Genomic DNA, 22,091 nt, shown 5'->3' with positions numbered 1-22,091 from the left:
GCATATATTCAAAATTCCTGTTCCTGAAACAGTGTTCCTGCATTCAGGAAATGATTTAATTTCCTTTACATGGTTTCCTTACCTGTAGACCATGTAGCATCGCTCCTTTACTAGCACCATAAATATTCATGTTGCTTCTCCTCATGATCCCAGAGCCTGAATACAGGATGTCCAAACTGTATGTGGAGGTCACATCAGCAGATCCTGAAGGAAGAGGATTTGAAAGTGCTAAGTCAGCATGCACGAACCTGTTGTAACGTTAGCCTCAAAATGATGAGTTTTAAGGAGCAATATCCAGCTTAAATGTGCAACCGCCCATAAGGTCAATATGTAACTTGGTTGACTTGTACAATGTTATACTACACTACTTTGCAGTTTCATTTTATTAGAATATTTTTTTATGTCAATACAACGTTCTGAGTATTTTTTTTTTAGGCTTAGAGATGAGGGTTGGTTACTTACTTGCCATGAATCCCGAGAATGCAGATGACGACCCAACTTTTGCAAAACGGTCGTAGTTATGAGAAACCATGTCCTTCATAGCTTGTTGTAAAATTTTGCTAAAAAATGAAGAAAAAAAATATGATTTCATAAATGGCCACAATATGCATTGATAAAACACACAAAATGCTTCTTTTTTTGTGTTCAGCTCAGAAGCCTTTTTAAAAAAAGTTTTAATTTTCATTGTTGGTCCATTGGATCACCCATTACACACCTGGCTGGCATCTGGAAGCGGATGATGTCCTGGATCTTGGACAGCATGTACTTGTTCATTTCATGAGGCAGGTTTCCAACAGACAGAAGTAGATTCTTGACCTCCATGTATGAAGGGTTGCTACCGAGGATGACGTCGGCAGCGGCAGCTCTCACGTTTTTCTCATAGACCCGTTGATTCTGGTGGTAAACTCTGCCGACTGTCCGCTTCACCTACAAATGAGATTAAATGCTGGGTTTCAGTTTCTGTTGTATGCTAATCAATTCCACATAAACAACAGAAGTGGTTTGTACATTATGTCTCACCTCATCAGTCATGAGATGGACATCGTATCTCTGCAGGGCAGTGAGGGCGATGGTGCTGTAAGCTCCCACCTCTGACTCTGCATATTTGGTAAAGACGGGGATGGCCTCGGGCAGCAGAGAGTTCTTTAGAGCCAGAAGATACATCTGGACCTCGGACTCTACCTGCGCGCTGCCAGCACCGTCTATAATCAGCTTCTTCACCTGCACCACTGTCTGAGAGGTAAACACACCGCAGAAGATCATCAGTCAGCTCTGGGATTCATTCAAATTTGGTTCGTTGGTTCGTTTGACGTGTTTTACGTTGTCATTTAGTATCTTCTTGGAAGCTCACCGGTAAGTTGCACCCTCCTTTCTGACACAGTCGATGGACCAGGGCTCCCATAATGATCACCACTGACTCTTTTATGTCTGAGCTGCCAATCTTTCCCTTTGAAATATCCTGAAAAGGAAACAATTCTCATAAAACTTCACAAAAGTATAATATGACTTGGTTTTCAAAACTCTTTCTCAGGACTACATTTTTAAGACTTATCATTTTAAATATTACATTGTTCATGTTTCTCTTCACTGATATCTACAAGATGACGGCAGGTCTTATAGTTTCTTTTGATAAGCAAGAAACGGTGCCAATTCTGCTATTGGAAACATGACGCTCACCAGCAGAACCTGGAGCATTCTCTCGTTGGGATGTGAAGCAAAGCCACATGCGTAGAGGAACCTCTCCTGCAGAACAAAACCTTTGGCATCGGTGAAGTTCAGGAATTCCAGCATGGCATCCAGAGATGCAACGGTCTGGGAGGAGGTCACAGCATCCACCGCCTGAGGTCTGAGCAGGAAGAAAGTAAACACATCGATGGTAAGTTGATAAAGTCAGACTAATTCAAAGAAACAGCCGAGTGATGGAGTCAGTAAGCAAATTAAGACGCAAGAGAGAAGGAGGAGCCTGTTTACAGAGATGTCTTGCTGGCACTCTTCAGCACTTTGAGGATCTCGTCCTTGGACGCCTTCCTAATGCTCTGGATGAGGGCCAGGAAGCTGCGAGGAGCCGTGGCTTTGGACAGGCTCGCTGGCTCCAGCAGCTTCTGTTGAGTCTGCCAATGTTCAAAAAGCTAAGAGGGCGAACACAGGGGAGAGGGGATTAGAAGAGAGATCACCTACAGTCGATAATTACCTCACAAAAAATTACAGTAACTATTTACTAATACATTGTTATTCAGGAGTTCTGTAATAATGACTCGAACAACCCAGAGCTTCATACTCTGAGGAAGGTCTGTAGGCACCAATGTGTTAGTTGTTCTGATTAAATGAAAACATTGTGTGGGGATCTTATTGCAACTGTATAAGAAATACTGGATGTTCAAGTGTTTTTCCTGTCCAGCCTCCGAGCAATAATGACTTGAACACAAGTAAATAACATCATTTGTTTATTGAACTGGTTACCAAGACATTATAGTATACTCAAACTCAAAATGAAGAGGAGGCCCTGGAGCTGTGGCCTCATGAATATATTAATGGCACCAGCTGGTCATTTTTCATAAAATCATAAAAGTTAATAAGGATTTATCTTCAGCGTGGCATGAATTTCTGCACCAATGTCATGGTAATAAATCCAATATTTGTCGTGACATTTCACACAAAACCACAAATTTCAACCTCATAGTGGCTCTAGAGCAGGGGTCTTCAACGTTTTTCAGGCCAAGGACCCCCAAACTGATAGAGAGATGGAGCAGGGACCCCCGACTATATCTATCTATCTATATATATATATATATATATAGTATACAATTGTGTTTTATATTAAACTGGGCCTAATGCCATGTATAAACATACCTCTTCACTGTGCATTCAATACTAAGCTATTCAAATAATGCACAGGTTCATGTATTCATGTTTCTATTTTAAACATGTGCAAGGTACAGTGAGTAGCCGTGCCACTGCCATTTATAAACATACCTCGTCAACTGATACCAATGCCAATATCAACATTGTCTGTTCATGATAATCATGCATACAAGCTATTCAAATTGATGTTTTTATTTTAAACATAAATGTGGAAACGAAAAATGAGTGATGGCCTATTAGTGCCACTGCTATGCATAAAGATACCTGTCATACAGGACTGAACTATTGAAATAATGGACACATTCATGTTTAGAGAAAAGAAAATAATTATTATTATTTTAAATTGTCTAATCAACCAAACATTTTGCATACCCCCTGTTGAAGACCTCTGCTGTAGAGGATAACGCGTTCAAATGCAGCCTCTAGAGACCAGGAATGTCTGTCCAAAATGGCAATCTATTCAACACTGATATTTGAGTCTGAATCAAAGAGTCGGGCCGACATTGTCATCCATGGAGCTGTGTTTGTGTCAGTAAATATTTGTTGTGTGAAAGTATACAGGTACTCACTGATGGACAGCCCTTGCACTTGGATTTGACCTTTTCTGCAATGATACCAACAGCTGCCAGTTTGGCATCGATTGACTTGACAACCCCAGCCACATCTTTCCCAGCAGCCTCCAGCGGTCCAGCCTCTGTCCCTACCAATGTGAAAATTTGCCTGGGAAGCAACAAATTATATTTTTTAAATGTTCCTGTGTTTGAAATGGCTGTTGACGCCAATTCTTTGTAGAGGCATTTACCTGGACAGGACTTTAGCTCCAGCAGATCTGCGGGTATTAACAGCCAGCGAGTGCGTTTCTTCAGCCACAGCCGAGCGGATGAAACCATCTTCAAGTGTAAACGTTGTAACGGAACTGGACTTCCTGCTCACACCCAACACCTGAAGGGGGACATATCGAGGCGGAATTTATTAGTGATTCTATGTCGTTTGTATTTCCACACGGTGATCCGGTCTGGATGCTGACATATACCTGACTGTGTGTGGTGAATCCGGTCTCCGCGGTCTTACACGTCTCCAGGTTCTTGGTTCTCGTCACTTGACCTTTTACTGCCCTGTACTCGATCGCGCACCTTCCAGACACGTCATTCTATTCCCAGACAATACGTTTGTTCACATTAGCGACATGTAATGAAATAAGAAACACGTGAACAGATGGGATGGGAGCATTATTGTGTTGTTTACCTCTATAGCCTTCCCAGTGTTGAGCTGTACTTGCAGTAAGCTGGCCAGCCCTCTTTTTAGGTTCTTGATGATTGCTGGTTCGGCCCGGTAGGAATAAAATGCTTTTGCCTGGAAAGAAAACAATACATTACAAACAGAATGTTATGCTTTTGAACAATAGATACAAAGGCATTTTGTCAAGCAGATAGAGGGAAGTGACCCACAGCGCTGTATATGCTGCACCCCACAAAGGCTTTCAGGGTGTTCGTTTTCCTTTGCACACTTGTGTAGAAATGCCTGCTCGTGACATCAGCGACTATTTACATTACATGCAGAAATAAGCTATTCTATAAGTGCAGATCAAAAACAAGGCCAGGATACTTTGTTGTTAGCACTTTAAACTTTTAAAAAGAAGTCTATCTCAACCTCTAATTATACTCTGAATGCACATCGGTACTCAACACTGACCAGCATGAAAGGCGAGTCATTCTAATGTTTGCCTATGTTGCTGATATCATATTAAAATGACGGAACCAAAGCTCAGTTAAATGGGCTTCGTTAATCTTGGGAAATATCATATCACATCACACAGTTGAGTTTTCCAGTGAGGGTTGAGCTCGGCTCAATAATGGACTCCGTGTCCTGCCCACGAGTGGAGAAAGCAGTCTATTACATCATCCTGCAGTGTCTCCTGAACAGCATGTTATTTATTTGTGGCGCTCGACCACAATATCAGCTAGGACCAACATAAATAGACTGTCCACTGCTACTCTGTGTAACTTTCCTGTCCAAGTCTGCCATCAGCATACATAAAATAACAAGACAGACACTGATCTATCCGGTTTCTCACAACCTTTACCCCACACTGAACCAGTTTTAATCCGAAAACGTTTCAGTTGCACATCTGTGACTATGCAATTTACAGAAGAAGAAGCAATACATACAGTATGTTGTTGAAGTATCTCTTCTATATTTACTCTGCTTCATACTAGAAATATTAGTATTTGTTAAATGGTTCATAAATTGAAAACAATTGTTTTATTCATGGAGAGTAAAGCATTTAATAATGACTTATAGATCAGTTACAAGCAATTAATAACAAAAAAACATTTTGGACCCATTTTTTAAATCACATTTCTGTTTGGTAATATACAACGCAACAATAATAGATGTTCAAATAAATTAAAACATGCTTAAAATATTGTTAACACACTGATTTTGAGGGCTCCAGATCCTCAGCAGCCCTTTTCTGTTGTTAATTGCTCATACAGTCCAATTACTCAAATGGATTTCTTATTAGTGATCTACAAAAAAAATTGAAAATGATTAATTAAGTATTAATTACAATTTATAAACCCTTTATAAAGTGGTATCCAAGCCTTTACTGTATGAACCAGCATGTACTCCAGAAAAAAAGACATTGATCATTGTGTAATGGGATTATTACTCTTGCTAGAGTGTTTAACTGTAAACTATATTTACCATGTCATTTTTCCCCTGAGCCTTTAAATGGGATATCTACCAGTCGGCTTGCTATAATTCTTTCGGTGGCAATTATGCATGATTGGATACAGCATACAGTGATAATGACTTGATAACAGTTTGGCTTGAACTCAAACATCTCGCAGCCAGTAAGACATGTAAGGCATGAAGCTTATCCACCAACCCGGAGGCTCTTGACTCTTCAAGTCAAGCTTGCTCATTCATTCGTTGACCCTCTGAACCTGCCGACCTTTGCACACACACACACACATCTGCCTGGTCTTTCCCCTGCCAGCATCATCACTCCAGCACAATGAAATAATAAAAAGTTCTTCAATTCACAGTTGTGAAAGCAGACACATAGCTCAAGTTGTGAAAGCAGACACATAGCTCACTGATTCTCTGAAGACGACCACAGTGGAGTGTATCATGATTTAATAAATCATACGATTTTAAATCTGGCAAACACAACAATTTATATAATCTCCACGAATTGCTGCTGTTGTTCTTCACCTTGAATGATAATAAACTATGTTGATATTTGTCAAAAACATTCACTCTTTATGTTAAAAGATGTTTTATTTCAATGCCAAAAAAAGGAAAACCACTTAAAATACTATGAGGTTGTACAGATAATACCAGCAATAAGTGATGTAGCAAGGACTATTTTCTTTATACACATTATTTTATACCAAGGATCTAAACTCTCACAATGTGAGCTGCTAAAACAAAATCCCTGACAAAAGAAGGATTAAAGGCTCTCTTACCTTTCCATTCTTCAGATGCAATAAGAAAGGTTTAGTCAGAGCTGCCAGTTTGCTCTTCCCCAAAACGCTTTCTGCAGTGGATCCATGGAGGACATTCTTCTTCTCTGATCGATGGGACGCAGGAGCGATTCTCACATTAGAGATCTAAGAATGAGAGATGAATTAATCTGAGCAAAAGCCTGCACTTCATTTGCTGCGATGCATTTCTTCTCCGAAGGAAAGGAAACATGCAGACCTTTACCAGTTGAATCAAAAGTGTATTTGTCGTGCGAAATAAGGGGATGAGTCTAACTCTCAAAATGACATCATTGTCCCGTCTCAACATATATTGGACCGACATACCGCCAGTTGGATCAGTTGATCGTCTTTGCTGCTGGGGTCTCTCCACACTAGGTTGACGTCCACGTCGCTTGAGATCTTGTAGCCAGCACTGCCCTCTTTTGACCCCCGGGTCCTGTCCACCAGCACCTCAGTGGTGTAGCTGAATTTGTACAGCTGGTTGTTGTTCAGCCGGGGTCCAGCAGCACCTGAAGAAACACAGGAAACACAGCTGGTGAGCAAAGAGTGGAGAGAGTGAGTTTGATCTACTGAAAGACCACTGCCATATTGTGGTGTGAGGATATTGTAGGTCTGTTAATATACTGCCGACTTAAAAGGTGTTTCTACATGAAATTTGCTTTACATTTTCAAAAGTGTACTTTTGCTTTTTAGTCATGTTTCATATCCATCCACTGGTTTCATTTTGTGTCTGTACCGTATGTGTATCAGCTCGTAAAAACCTGAAACCTGACACAGTAATCCAACATCAACAACATTCAGCCATCGTAATTTGTTTGTCGCTGTAGTTGTGACTATTTTAAAAACTGTGTTGGTGGTGTATTCAAGCTCTAAAATCTGTTGAGCAATGGCTGTGTTGTCAGAAAAATAAACCTGGGAAACAAACAATAAGCAAACATGACTATTGTGTGAAAGATAGAGGTATTTATCGTAGTTTCTTACTTTTTAAAAAATTGCTGTTTGGGAGCAAACTTTCAAATCTCAGACTTATTAGCTCAAATAAGTGCACTATACTTTTTAAAACAAGCCCCACTTTTAACTGGCTTACCATCAATAAAAATGTAAATTTGACAAACAACATGACCAAGTGTTCGCTCTGGTGAATTAACTCAAACCAGAAGACTAAGATGCTGTAGTCTTTGTCTTTAATTCTGGCAATTGTTAATTATATAGCATTCTGAAACTCTGTTGAAAAGGCCTTTTTAGCTACCGGTAGTTGTTTTCCAACATCAAACATGCTGTTGCTTATCTTAAAACTTATTCCAGGTATCTTTTACTTGTGGCCACACAACCTCTGAAATGTAGTGTTTTTAGCTTTCAAAATACACTTCAGGTATTTCTCAATAAAAAACATCCACTGAAAAAACGGCTCCTTTTCTTTCATTTTTTGTTTCCTTTAAAGAAATACTGTCTGTGGATAGCGTTGAGATGATTCCATCAGAGGCCATTTAACAAGGTGTGTTCAACCTGAGAGAAGATAAAAAATATCTCCACTGCTCCCCCAATGACAAGCTTCCCATTAGATATGACATTAGGCCACGAGGGAAGGCAGACTGACGTGTCAGTACTTGATTTCATCACTGGTCTTTGACGACCGTGGAGCTGAAATTCAACAAATACAAATGTCTGTTCTGTCTTTTATCAACTGACTGAGATTCTTAGACATCAGAAGCAAAACACAAACAGAAATAAAGTGTTTTTTGTTTTGTAATGCGTTTTATCTTTCTTGACTCCTTCACCTCTTATCAATTAGTGATGTCACAAAGCAGCACTATGTGAATGAAGCGAGTCCATTGACAATAAATAGGAGACTGACAGTGTGGTCTCTGTAAGATCACCCAGTGTGATTTCCTGCCAGGATTCATTCATTCGGGGTATTTTTCAGTCTCTATGGTTGAATAAAATTAGGCTCGACACCTTGGATCATCCATGACTTTCTCTCTATGAAGAAGCCTCCAAAGCACAACAAAGTGTCATTTTGAGGACCAAATAAATCCTCTTACCACATACTGATTGAGCATGAAGTAAATATCCTATTTTCCCAAATACATACATTCAATCTTTTATATCATCTACTAAACGTTACTGTTGGCCCCAAACAACACACTACTTCTTCTCACAGAAAAAAAACAAACTCACCTTTGGCAGAAGCTGAGACAGAGCAGGCTGCACAAAGCAATAACACGAGAGTTAACATTGTGTGTCGTCTCGCTGGAGCCAGAAGAACCAAAACCGACAGTCAGTGTGCCACTACTGGGCCAAAGAGAAAGGCAAAGCGAGTGCGAGCTTCTCCTATTATGGTTTATCGGAGGGCAGGGCAGACTCCAAACTCCACGCTCACTAAGTACGAGATAACCAGCAAATCATTAACCGGACGTGCACAGATTTGACAGGAACTTCTGCAATTGGCAGATGCAGCCATGAGTCCCGTTAGAGCGAGGCCGTGAATGTGACTGCGTCTGCGCGCGACCATGTGATTAATTAATGAATACAAATGTGATCGTCTGATTGATTCAAGTGAGACTCGTCGGTTAAGTTTCTACTGCAAGCCCTGCTTAATCGACAAACAAGTATGTGATAAACACAAGTCATACAATTTGTGAAAACATATCAAAGAGCATATTTACCAGGAGGTCGCAGAGAGACGTCGTCATGTTAGACACCATTCTCCTATTTTTTTCTTTTTGTGAAGAACAGTTGGTACTTTGTCAGCGTGTCCTTCGTTGGAGGAAATGGGCAGTCTGTTGGTGAAACCATCCCTCTGGCTCAAATTACAACGTATCAGTGGACCCCAAAGTTTGGTTGAGGCTTTGAGTAAATTAAGGACACTGTTGATTCATCCGATTCTAGACTTAATTAATCTATAAATTAGTGTTACGGGTAATTATAAAAGTTGCAACGTCAGTTTTTGAAATGAAAAATGGGTGTATTCGGTAAAGCTGCAGTGTGTGTGTGTGTGTGTGTTGTGTAATTGTAAAGCCTCCTTCACCTCAGTTACAGGTCAAACTTTCTGTCTCCTCTCATTCATAAATTCACACAAATGTCCTGCATTCATCGTCTTACTTAAGTAAAAGAGAGGAATTGTACTATAGTAAAAATGTAAAGTGATTGTTGAATACTTTGTATACTGTTAGATAGTTAACAAATGATTGCATGTCTTTGTAAACTCATACCTTTTATACGTAAAATGAAGCTGGCAGATGGGGTAAGAAGCATGTTAAAGCAAATAATTAGCTCAAGTAAAAATGAAAGTGATCTCAAGTTCGTATTAAGCGCTTGAGTAAATGTATTTTCCATCACTGAACTCTTGAAAATAAAGATAATTGAGATTGAAGCACTGACTACAGTGAATGTGAGTTTAACTGAGCAGCCAGTGGGTGTCAGTGTTTGTCTGCTGGTGTTGATGGTTACCAGTTTAAAGTTTCTGAATGTGAATCTAAATCCAGAACAGAACACAGAAATATGATCACTTAAGTCTTTGCACAAATTGTCTTCAGGTTGAGATTATGTTATCCCACCTCTAGAACACAGACGTCATCTCAGCTCTCCTTATCTGATGATGCCTTCACTGTCCTGAAACTAGACGATTCCCAAAGTTAGGAAGCTGTTTTTGTCAGTAGATAACAGTGTTAATGTCCCGCTTCAGGAGCTCAGTACCTCTCACAGATCACCTTACAGATTAAGTACCAGGATGTACTGTTTATGATGACTCATGACCTGTAGCACACTGCAGGAGTATTGTTGCTTTTTGTTATTGAAGGGATGGATAGGTTATCCTTCCTTTTTTATATTATCTTAAAACTACAAACACAACTGGTCATCGTAAAAAAAGACTACTGTATATCATCACATAATCACACAACTGGATGAAAGTTTGGTATATTTTCGAAAGGTACAAACAGAGAACAAAACAATTACTGTAGATACATTGCTGTACAATAACATCATAGGTAACTTCTTAAGAATTAAAGTAGGTTTTTCGTCCCCACTTTCGAATGAAAGGGAGCTAAAATAAGAGTAACAAAGAAACCCTTTATCTCTTACTGTTTCTGAATCACTTGAAGTAATCCGCAAACTTGATTAAGTTGATGAACTTGCATACTTCTTTTAGTTTTTGGGTTGTAATCTACATGGTTGAATGAATGCACTTATTGTAAGTCGCTTTGCGTAAGAGTCAGCTCTATAAATGTAATGTAATCCAAATTTATAGTGAAAAAATGAATGAGTAAAGTGCACAAAGGGAAGAGACCCTGAATGGTTCAACAGATATCTACTCTGTGAAAGTTGTTATCAAGGGACACAACATTTCTAGCAGTGACCCTGGTTGTATGCTAATCAGTATAAATATACAGAAGGGATGTGATTTTGGCAATCCTTTGACAGAAAACACACAAAAAAAGTTCCGCTGTCCCTCAAATATTTGGAGAATAAAAAGATCAGAAGGAGGGTACTTAGTTGACTGTTGATTTAATTTATATTTCGTGAGTTGTGGACGTGTTTAAGAGGAAGGTTGATTACATCAAGTCTGTTGTTGTTCTCTAATGAGTCTAGAAAAGGGCCGGAAGTAACACTGAGGCATATGGCCAAAGGTCAGCTCATAGGTTCAATCAATTGCCTGATAACACCACAAACACGTAAGCTTATCAAAGCTGGGTATCTAAATTGTAAATTATCAGGGTTGTGTTGAAAGAAAAGTGTGTGTGTAATCTGTGTTGCTCTGTAAGTAATATAAGGTTTAAGAATAAGGTTTATTTTAAGCGAAAAACAGCAATATGGCCAGACGACTTCACCTCAATCTAATCAACCGATGACAATTCAGGAACTGAAAACAGTCTGAGACAACACATGAGTAGCATGAGAGACGAAGCAGGCTCTGACTTCCAAGACTAATAGCTGTGGCATGTATTTACCATATTTGTTTTTCCAACAACTTTTCAGAAACTCTGATGCACCTGAGAGTATTATTTTTCATATCAAACTTTCTGTAGAGATTTAATTGGGACAGCACTCTTGAATGGATGCCTTGTGGTATTCTTCAAGTGAGCATCTCTTCTCATAATAGGGTAATCATAAAAATAAAATAAAAATTGAGTGGCAGTGCCTTACTTGTTTTCCCAATTAAATACCAAAGCTGGTATCCATCACTACCTAGGTTGTAAAACATGATGTGTAAATGTGTGTGTGCGCTCCTTGTAAGAACCTTTATGTCCCAACTAAAATATTGAAAAAAAACAGTAAAAACAAATGGTTTAGAATGAATTAGCTATGCACAACAGCATCCTCTGGTCATGGCTTCTGGATTCTTCCACACTTCCGAAGATGAGCGATACGTCTTTTGGCATGCCACAGTAGGAAAAGCACATGTGTGAATAGTAATATTAACAATGGTTGAGCTGCTTCAGAGTCATTGTGCATGCTGGCTCATTGTCACAGTCATCATTATTGTTATTCGTAACATAGTAACCATGCTTTTCCTTAATTGTTGAAAAGTTAAACTTCTTCTTAAAGCAATTTGATTTGTCGTCAAGTGAAACACCAGAAAGAAAGGTTACAGAAGACGGATAGATTTAAAATAATTGTCCTGTTGCAGAGAATCTCAGTTCATTTGAGTAAAAGAGATTTTACATTTCAAACAAACATTAAGTTAACTGCATATATATATATATATTTAATTTAATATCAACTTTTTCAAAATATTACATTTAGCATTTTAAAGTACTCAAACATTTTGAGTACTGTGAACTTATTTGGTGTTATAGTGTATATGGTATTGTGTATATCTTTGCCAATAACAGACATTTTCTTGTAAAGTCCAATAACTGAATCACTTGCTCTGAGAGTTGCAGTTATCTTTATTTTTTCTATGTTTAAAATGTATTAATAACTGTGGCCAAACTCAATAAACCTCAACCCATGCAGTTTCTATCTACAGTGTTTATGCAGACAAACGTTTACAAAGACCCACATTTATTCAGATATATATTTACAACCAGCTATTTACAAAGAATCAGGAGTACACATGAAACAAAGGTTATAATCAGGAGTATGTAGAAATCTCAAATATGGCACTGAGTGGTAGGAAAAAGTGTGATCAGTCAAAACAATCATATGAAGCTTTTAGTGGGAAAAGGACATTTAACCCCATTGCAGCTGCATTACATTTAGAAGATTTCAAAATGCAGAAATGCATTTATTTCATATATTTTGTGGAAGGATGTTCAGTTCATCAAGGCTGCAGAAGCTGTGACTGCAAAACAAAAGAAGCTCTGTGTAACATACTGCAGGCTCACGGCGCCTCGATATAAAATGGCTGCTTTTACTTTTCATGCTGTGCAGTTCTATTAAAAGGTCGACATGAAGTGATGTCTCGAAAGAAAAACATATATACGTTGTATCTCAGTTTGCATTTAAAATAATGCTGGTGAGAGAGCCTGTGTGCTCCACTTTCAAGTAACGCATGTATGTTGGCTATAAATCATTACTACGTTCAGGTCAGTTCCACCAAGCAGCATGCCATTCGTGATGAGCATTGGAAATAGCCTGCACCCTAATTTTCCAGGGAAAACTTACAGATCAAAATATCTAAACACCACAAACAAAAAGGGATCTAATCAATTTGGCAGATTCCATGAAAGAAATATATCAGTCAATAAAAAAAAATGTTTAGGAAAATGACTGAATGAAAGTATGAATGACAGTAAGGTAATGTGCAAGAAACGGCACAACACTCATAATGTGCTGAAAAACATTTTCTGTCAAACTGTTTTTGAAAAAAAAAAAGAAGAAAAATATATATATATATATGACATTATGGAGCACCATGAAGTCACAGATGCAGTTTGCAAGTGTTTAAGGAAAAGTGCCCCCTCCAGTGGCTGCTGCTAAAATAACAGTCCATTGCGACAGAAATCACTTATATGAAGATTAAAGTGCTTAAGGCTGAGTAGTTGGGATAGTCACCTGTTATGGTTTCTTTCAGTATATTTAGACATTATTTAATGTCACTGCCAAAAACCCTCCGCGAACTGCAACTTCACAAAGCAAACACTATCAATCGCCTCCCTTTGTGATACTTTACATCCACCTCAGCTCCACAAAACTCTGCTTAGTGCTTACAAACTGTATCTGTGGAATACAAGCATAATGTCACAGATGGAAGAAAAACAAAACATGTATATTCTCTGTTGCTTTGAGAAGAGTCCATTAAACATTCAACAAAGTGCTAACCAGCCGCTTCACTCTTAACTATAGAGACTATTTTACAAATATTTTTTAAATACTTAACATTGATGAAATACATTTAGGAAAGCCGATGTCCTACCAGTAGACAATAGGCATGCAGTGCATTTCCAGAATCACTTGAATCTTTGTACACAACCCTTACACGCAGTGTTAAAAACTGCAGCTGTGAGACATATAAAACCAAGCCCCTTCACTGAATGAAGCACCACCTCTGATAAAAACACCAAATCTAAGAGGCAACTCTAGTTATGACACCCTCCGGTCTTCATTTGCAGGCTTACAAACTAAATTCATCTGAACTGGGAGTTATCCTTTGAGCCACTTCAGCATCATATCTGCTTGTACTGTAAAACACTGACATTGCATTTGTTTAATAAGTTGTACTGTATGAAAGCTACAATACACTTCAGAGGTTGTGCTTCATTCAGAAATAGGGCCACAAATAACTTTAAAAATAACTCTACATTTACTATTTACACGTCAATGAGACTCTACGCTGTGGACACGTTAGCTGATTAATTTATTTCCCTTCATTGCCGGCGTCCAAACTGCAGAGTCCTGTGGAAACAAACTAAATATTTCAGTGCAAAGAGACACGGGGCAATCAATGGACTCAATCAACATGAATATAAATATTTATATGCTCCAACGTTAGTGGTGAATCCAATAGTGCTTACCTGGTACATCCTTCTTGCCTTTGGAGATTCTGTGGAGGTCTTAGGTAAACAAACTGCACAAAGACAAAGGAAGATTTAAGAACAGATAACAAGACGCATAACAAGACTCACAAGCAGCTCTACCAGGCTGTGCTTGGTAAACAACAGAATCTGGCACAACTTTATATATATATATATATAATATATATGAATATATATCGTATCTATTTAGTTTTATGAATGTTGGTATCATATTTCTGTGCCATCAAATAGTTGAGGGGATATTTCATGGCTCCTGAACTTCTACAGTGAAAGTAAAAGTTATACTGAGTGAAATTGTGCTTGAATGAACACAAAGCTGCCACCTACCAACTCTCTCTCACAGCATCAATGTCGCTCACGAGATTCTGCGCTAAACAGATGCCAAAAATCTAAAAAACGAAAACAAGAAATATTTTTCGCGAGGTAAATTGAAAGTCAACAGAGATGAGCTACTAAAGTAAACCGTTCACATTGGTCCTCACCTGTAGTAATGCAATCCCAATAAAGATGCCTGCCACCACTGTCAAGTTGTCTTGAAGCCACTTCTCAAACTGAGGAACGCATCCTTTGATATAGATGAAGGTCCGCTGCTCAGAGTCCTGACAGAACATAGAAACCAGGCAAGTGCACACACAGGACTTAGCTTTTACTTTGTTAATCCTTTTAAAAGTTTGAAATCTTATGAGTAACCAGAGGCAATTATGTTGGGATTTAATTTGCAGCACTTAAAAACATGGTAAATGGTAAATCCTTTTAATGGTGCCACATGATTCTACTGGTCATCTTGTAGTCTCCTCAAAAGCCCTTCACAATAAAGTCCTTCTGAACTAATGTTGCCCGGTTGTTAACACACACTCAGCCCACTGTTTTTCAACTCTGACTCTTGTAAAAAAAAAAAAAAAAAGTAGCCCACTCTGCCTTTTCCCTCACATTTCAAGTCAATAAAACAAACACAGCCTTTTCCTTACACTATGCTACTGTGGAGTAAGGCCAAAGTTAATGATGGGGGAGGGGATTCAATTCCCAGTGCATTGCTGCAGCATGAGTAATACCACCCGGACCAAAGTGCTGATGGGGAGCCAGCTGCTGTATTCTGAAGACTGTGCAGTTGGGAAACATACTGAAAGCGGAATATTGTGCCCAGGGTGGAGTACCTGATGCATGACCTCATGCAGCCAAATAAACCTGTACTGCTTTAAGGCACTGGCTTACTTTGAGATGAGTTTCTGTTAAGCCACTCACCGCTTTTGCTCGAATGTCGTAGCCACACTGCGTGTTGATGACATCCTCCTATGAAGAGAAGATGGTTCATGCTTAAAACATTTTCAAAAGGTGAAGTCAAGACATTTAGAGACATATACTGGGAAAATGTAAGGACGGTAATGCTGCTGGTTTTCTACCTGGACTTCATTTTCATATTTGCCACTGCCGAGATTCACATATTGCTCTAATATATTAGCAGAAAGTTGCTGTGAACTAAACCTGCGCCGATCTAGACTTGGATTTGAGTCAGATTTAAGTCACAAATATTGGGACTTTAGATTTGAGTGGTTTGAGAGTTAACCTGGCGAAAGCCCTGAAACATTCAAAATCAAACAGCCACAGGGCACACTTGCATAGACAAAAATCTGGCGATGCCATATTTTTTTCTTTTTGTCAACAAAATCCATGCAAAGTCTTCCAATTTCACACTTTAACAAGTAGTGTGTGTGTAGCCAATGCCGGATATATCTTATTATTCTGTGCCACAGAGCTCCGTTGTTTCCACTATGGACGTAATGCACTCATTATTCCTGATTGAGTTTGCAAAGAACTACATAACACAGCTTTTTGGGGGAAATTACAACGTCTTGTTTTGAAAATGACACATTTATGACCCTTTTTAAAAAAAAAAATAGTTGGGAACAATTAACTCAGGCCAGAGGAACTAAGTAGATATTGAGAGAAGAGTAAGTTCTATTTTGTCTTTTTATGGTCTTTGAAGAAAAATTAAGAAAAATGTAATTCTTTAAATGCCGTGTCGTTTTAATGGTCCGTTTTAATTGTGACTTGCCTCGAAAGACTTGCTTAGAGCTTTAGAGCGCTTTCATGTCGAATCGTGTGTTGAAGATGTTATATTCATGCTAGTTGTTATGAAGTGCTGCTCTCAAAGAGGATGGCCTTGGTGGAATGGTGGAATGTCTTTCAGTCAGCAAATAAAAAAGACTCACTGCAATCTTACAGTGAAGCACTGTCACTGCTCTCCACAGAGACCAGCAGTTCCGAGCATTTTTCCTGCCACGAAAAAAAAGTCTCGGTCGAGATAACTCCTCCCAGTCGCTTTCAGACTTTGCTATGCTGGCAGGGTCTGAGAAGACTAAACGCTGAGAGGCCTTGACATCCTGTTTGGAAGCAGGCCATGATAATTTGACAGCCTTCTGGAGGACGCAGATAACCGAGCTATGAGTCACAGGGAGGACCATCTAAATGTTCCCTCAAACTAAAAGGTTCAACATGTTAGAAGGCGACCTCCTCAATTTGTACTCCAACTTCCAGACACAAAAACACCAAATTCCACCCAAAGGCTTGTTGTGTTTTACCGTAAATGGGAATGAATTGGCTGTGGATTAGAAAGACTGATGTGTGGTGAGTTTATGTGTTGACACACCGCTGGATCTTTGGTGCAGCAGGAGAAGGGCACTCCACACTTCTCACGACTCGGGTTTGAATCAGTGCAGTTGAAGTAGATGTTCAAGTTCCAGTCGTCGGCTCCGAACGCTCCACAGCACTCCCACTACGAGGTTAAACAGATAGAAAGAAAAACTCACATATATGTCAACAATGTCCCACAGAAATGGTAAAAACAACACGGGAGTGTAATAAGTACAGTGGATAAAGAAACATAGTGCTCACATATTCCTGGGTGAAGTCTATCAGGTTCTGCAGATCAATGTCGTCTCTATAGGCCCGAATGTTGTTGTTGATGAAGAAATTTAGCTGGTCCTTGATCCAGTCTTTGAAGACGAAGGCCAGGACTCCTGCAGTCAGCTCCAGGAAGAAGATGATACCCAGGAACACGGAGAACTGAAATACGTTGGACCAATATTATTATAAGACCAAGGAGATTTGGGGGGGGGGGGGGGGGGGGGGAGGTTTTCTCATTTCGTCACAAGTTGTTTGATTGACAAGCGAACGTACAAATTTGAGCAAGAAAGAGTTTTCTCGCAGCGCTCCGATGCAGCCAGCGAATCCCAGGATGAACATCACGCCACCCACCACCAAGAAGAGCCAGACCGGGTCGAAGCCCCCCAAGTCTGTGATGGACGAGATGTTGGAGAGAACACCCTGGAAAAGCAGAGTGAGGGGTTAGAGGCTTAAATCATCGAGTCCACCGTCTCCATGAGCTTATAGCGTCCACAATTCCAAAACCTTTAAATTATGCGATGAGCTGAAATAGCTAGTCCGTTGCCAACTAGTTTGATAATAACTTCAAAGGAATAGTCAGATATTTTGGGGAATATGCTTCATCGCATTCTTGCCGAGAGTCAGATGAGAAGATTGATACCAGTCTAATATGATAAACACGAAGCTGGAGGAGCGGCTGGTTAGCTTAGCTTAGCATAAAGACTGACATCAGGGGGAAACAGCTAGCCTGTCCAAAGGACAACAAAATCGGCCTCCCAGCACCTCTAAAGCGCACTGATCAACACGTATATCCTGTGTGTTTGATCCATATCAATAAAACGATGTAAAAACAACAAGTTGTGGTTTTATGGGGGTTATGAGCCAAATTATTTCTTGGCCAGAATAGTGACTTTCTTACTTACACGAAAAACAGCAAATTGTTGTTTTTACACTTCAGTTTGTGTACGGATGTAAAAAAAAAAAACAGGTATATTGTGTTAATTAGTGATCTTTATAGGTGAATTGTGTTACCTTTGAACTGAGTCAGACTACACACAACAGACTGTTTCCCCTGTTTCCAGTATCTGTGCTAAACTAAGCTAACCAACTGCTGGTTCCAGCTTTATACTTAACAAACAGACAAGAGCAAAGTATCAATCTTCTCTTCTAACTCTTTGCGAGACATAATACTGGCCTCTTTTCATATCATGTTAAACTGTCAGACTGTCCGTCCCCCTTCATAGACTCCCAAGAGCTGGACAGTGAATGAATCTATGAAGTGCATCAGATCTTTTCTTTGTGTGCATTGTTCAAGAGGGGAGTCCCACCGGAAAGCATGACATTCCTTTCTGACTCAGTCTAGCCACTGCCCTTAGATGGGCGTGAGCAACAGGAGACGAATTGAAATGATCTGCTTAGTTTATGGATTATTTGCACACAACACATTGATTTCGCTTGTTGTTTACACAGAGAGATAAGTGGCGAAATCACCTTTTCGCTCCATGCCCACAGCCCGATGCCGAGGAACGCCACTCCAAGGAACTAACAGACAGAAAGAGACAAGAGAGAAGGGTTACTTTTTGCTGCGGCTGCAACACGTAGCCGTCAGCACAGAAGAGAAACCACAGAGAGATTTTCCTGGCAGTGATCCATTAACTTAATATCTCTGGTGTCAGTCTGCTCTGCAGTATCGGGAGACTCCCACATTAGAAAGCATCTCCTGACAGCCTGGAAGCTTCATGATTTAAGTTTCGGGCTACAGTGTAAAAGTTCTCAACCACATTTCAGGATTTGGAAAGTTAAGAACGAAGACATCGCCGGCATTAGAAACAGTTGATATTAAAGCAGCCATTCAAAATGAATATTTAGATTTTCATCTTCAAAGAAAGAACTTTGGGCTGCGGCACAATTAGACTAACTTACAGACTTAGTTGTTTTTTTGCCCTTATAAGATATAAAGCACTTTGTAAATGAGCTTGTGAAGGGATTCTTTGTGAAACTGTTGCAGAGGAAGAAGGCAGGAACGATACTTTTGACGCAGCCAACTTCCTCTGATGACATATGAATGTGAAGGGATCACAGAGGTCACCGACAACAGGCATAAACCCTCAGCAGGGCCTGACAGGCGGCCTTCCTCTTCATCACTCTGAGGTCCATGAAGGCTCCATTTATGGCCCAAGGCGACATGAAGAGATATATGTTGTGGGGGCAATATAACGTTTTTTTATGAGCAAGACTGCAGTTTGACTCTGTTAGATTTAAGGTATTTAATCGACTGGATTAGCCTACAATTGACAGTCCCATCCAGTGAGTTCATCCATTAATATTTATTGTATCACAAACAATACATACCGATATCATGAATAGAGCAGCCTGCAACAGCCGATTCAATTGTTCAAATTAACTAGCAACAATTCTGAAAATTAATTCATCACTGCAGTCAAGTATGAAGCCAAAATGCAAAACATTTCCTGGGTCTGGCTTCTCAAACGCGAGGACTTTACTGCTTCTATTTCTGTTCTGTCATTGTAAGTTGAACACCTTTGGGTTGAACACTGTTGGTCAGAACCGGAAGACGTCAGCTTGTACTTTACGACGTTTTAAACATAGCAATTAATCAAGAAAACGATTTATAGATGCATCAATAACGACAAAGATAATGTTTAGCTGCCACCTAATCAGTTTAAGATATTAATATTCATGTTGTAAAATGTATGAAAATGCTCCAAATAATTATATTTACTATCATTTAATGTTGGCCATCTTTAAACAATTAATCATGTTAAGATTTCCATAACTCCTCCTTTCAGGTAAGGCATAGTACTTCCATTAATACGGCATTTATATATATTATTTTATTTATACTTGTTATATATTGTAGCATTATGTACATCAGTTACATTTTATCTTACATGGACCTTTATTTATATCGGTTTCTTATATAACGACAACTGTAAAAAACACATTGCCCCCCAGGTATCAATAAAGTATCCTGATCTGATTTGTATTACTAATGCCTGACATCACTAAAGCCATTTGTTATCCCTACAGCAATAAAGCACATATACCTTAACCTATTCTAACCAGCTTCTGCTGAGTGGAGGCCCAAAGTGGGACATCCAGAAGTCTCTGATGGGGTTACTGGTGGCGGGTTTCAAAGCACAACAGCAGGTTTCTCAGTCTCGTGAAGGGGTTGGATGCCTGGGTGGACTGTGGTCTCAACAAAGTATAAAATGCATTTCTCCTTCTAAAACAAAACAATAATGTGTGTGTACATCTCTGACACCACCGATCAACAAAGTGTCCTCAGATGATGCAGCCAAAGCAAAGTGATGGTGGCAGCAGAGCCCTCACACGGACGCTGTCTGCACAACAACAAAGGCTGAGAGGTGACACGAGTACCGAGCAAGTGCACGGGGAGCAGTGAGCTGATAGCCGGGGACGAAATGAGCCAAATGTCCTCCTGTAAAAAACAACGGGGAGACAGAAAACGGCTCCGGGCTGGGGGGTGTTGTTGGTTGCGGTCAAAAACACGTACCGGCAGTGTGTATTAAGCCGAGGATAAACCAGGCCTGAAGTCCTAACACAACAAACAAGGAGACTTACCCAGAATATGATGTTAAATCCGAAGATGAAGTACTTGATGCAGCAGCTCACTTCGTGAGCCTTGAAATGCTTTCCGGACATCATTTGGATGTTCTTGTTTTAAACGCCGCCCAGAGTGGGAAAAGGACTCACATCTATCCTCTTGTGTTTGACAGCCTGGCTGTGGAAACACCTTTCTTTTTTCATAAAGGCTTCGATAAAACGCGTCGTCAATTATTTTCGCGTCTAATGATAAACATCCTCCTGTACCGTTAACCGTTTCCGCTGACTAAAGGCGCAGGTGAAGCCGCAGAGGAGCGTCAAGTGTGTCGGTGTCAGTAAAGATGTCCGTTTATTCCTAATATGGATCTAAAGAGGTATAGCGGTACAAATAAATCCACTGAAGTCAACCAGATTAAAGCCGATGGTCTTCTATCTGACCCATAATGTAGACATGGCCGTTATTTGATTGGCATCTGTGGGAGCCAATGAGAGCCGTTGGTGGTCACGGGAGGCGGGACGTCCTTCAGAAGAGGGCGCCACTGCCGTCGCGTACTGCGGTCAAGCCAGCAGACACTCAGATCTCCGTGGTCAACTCCGCAACACTTAAATTGTAGTGCACCTATACGCTGAAACTTACGGTAAACGCATTCAAACGGCACAGATCTGGAGCGAGCGAAGGACTTTGCAAAGTTAGCGGAAAGATTAACGTGAGACACCTTCCGGTTTTCTACAGACGAACATCTGGTTTTCAGAATAAGATACCAACAAAGTATACATATTGCAAAATGAAATGAGATTAAATGAATTATATTCACATTAAGTATAAAACATGCCACCTGCATCTCCTGAGTTAAAGGGAAAATATACCTACATTGTGCGTAAAGTGTCTTTATTATTTGATTTGAGGGTTGCTGGAAGTTAATGATACCTGACTGACAGTCAATTAAAAATATTTTACAAAGCAAAAACTGAACTGAATTTGTATCTTCAAATGGCACATTTTTTAAATGTTTAAGGTGCTATGAAGTTGTTTTTCTCAATAATTCCACACAATGACGAATGCATAATGTTCAGGACAAAATGGATAATATCACAATATTTAAGATGCTACAAAAATATTATATATTATAAATAAATATGTGTTGATGACATTTTATTGCCTTTGGGAATGCACCCTCATTCAGGATTTCTGGAAAGAGATTGTTACAATTGTATCTAACTGTATTAACCAACAATTTATGGACAATTTTGGACAATTTATGTCCAAAATGTGGGTGTTTCCCAGTAA

The 22,091-nt window shown here is 39.6% G+C and overlaps 2 protein-coding genes across 2 annotated transcripts in view; both read right to left on the bottom strand.

The window, feature by feature from the left end:
- The window catches only part of mttp (microsomal triglyceride transfer protein), a 13,246-nt gene extending 4,631 nt beyond the window's left edge, over window positions 1-8,615 (bottom strand). Inside the window, exons 1-14 of the mRNA XM_079277932.1 lie at window positions 8,532-8,615; window positions 6,678-6,862; window positions 6,336-6,479; window positions 4,108-4,215; window positions 3,896-4,012; window positions 3,665-3,804; window positions 3,432-3,582; window positions 1,972-2,129; window positions 1,678-1,846; window positions 1,352-1,459; window positions 1,021-1,233; window positions 716-927; window positions 463-560; window positions 83-204 (exon numbers count right to left, since the gene is read on the bottom strand). Of these exons, the coding sequence (XP_079134058.1) occupies window positions 83-204; window positions 463-560; window positions 716-927; window positions 1,021-1,233; window positions 1,352-1,459; window positions 1,678-1,846; window positions 1,972-2,129; window positions 3,432-3,582; window positions 3,665-3,804; window positions 3,896-4,012; window positions 4,108-4,215; window positions 6,336-6,479; window positions 6,678-6,862; window positions 8,532-8,589 (1,983 nt within the window). The 5' untranslated portion in view covers window positions 8,590-8,615. The remainder of the gene's footprint in view (window positions 1-82; window positions 205-462; window positions 561-715; window positions 928-1,020; window positions 1,234-1,351; window positions 1,460-1,677; window positions 1,847-1,971; window positions 2,130-3,431; window positions 3,583-3,664; window positions 3,805-3,895; window positions 4,013-4,107; window positions 4,216-6,335; window positions 6,480-6,677; window positions 6,863-8,531) is intronic.
- Window positions 8,616-12,286: 3,671 nt separating this feature from the next.
- On the bottom strand, window positions 12,287-21,231 carry LOC306784388 (tetraspanin-5). Its single transcript, XM_079278350.1, has 10 exons — window positions 20,822-21,231; window positions 18,707-18,757; window positions 17,510-17,656; window positions 17,225-17,395; window positions 16,980-17,105; window positions 15,575-15,622; window positions 14,815-14,931; window positions 14,660-14,721; window positions 14,312-14,364; window positions 12,287-14,192 (listed from the first exon to the last, which is right to left on the bottom strand). The coding sequence occupies exons 1-9, from the start codon at window positions 20,903-20,905 to the stop codon at window positions 14,352-14,354; spliced, it is 819 nt and encodes a 272-aa protein (XP_079134476.1). The 5' UTR covers window positions 20,906-21,231; the 3' UTR covers window positions 12,287-14,192; window positions 14,312-14,351.
- Between the last annotated feature and the right edge of the window lie 860 nt (window positions 21,232-22,091).

This window comes from Melanostigma gelatinosum (genome assembly GCF_949748355.1).
Source record: "Melanostigma gelatinosum genome assembly, chromosome: 11".
Lineage (NCBI taxonomy): Eukaryota > Metazoa > Chordata > Actinopteri > Perciformes > Zoarcidae > Melanostigma > Melanostigma gelatinosum.
Note: the sequence above shows the minus strand (reverse complement) of the source record. Positions and strands in the feature narration are given on the sequence as shown.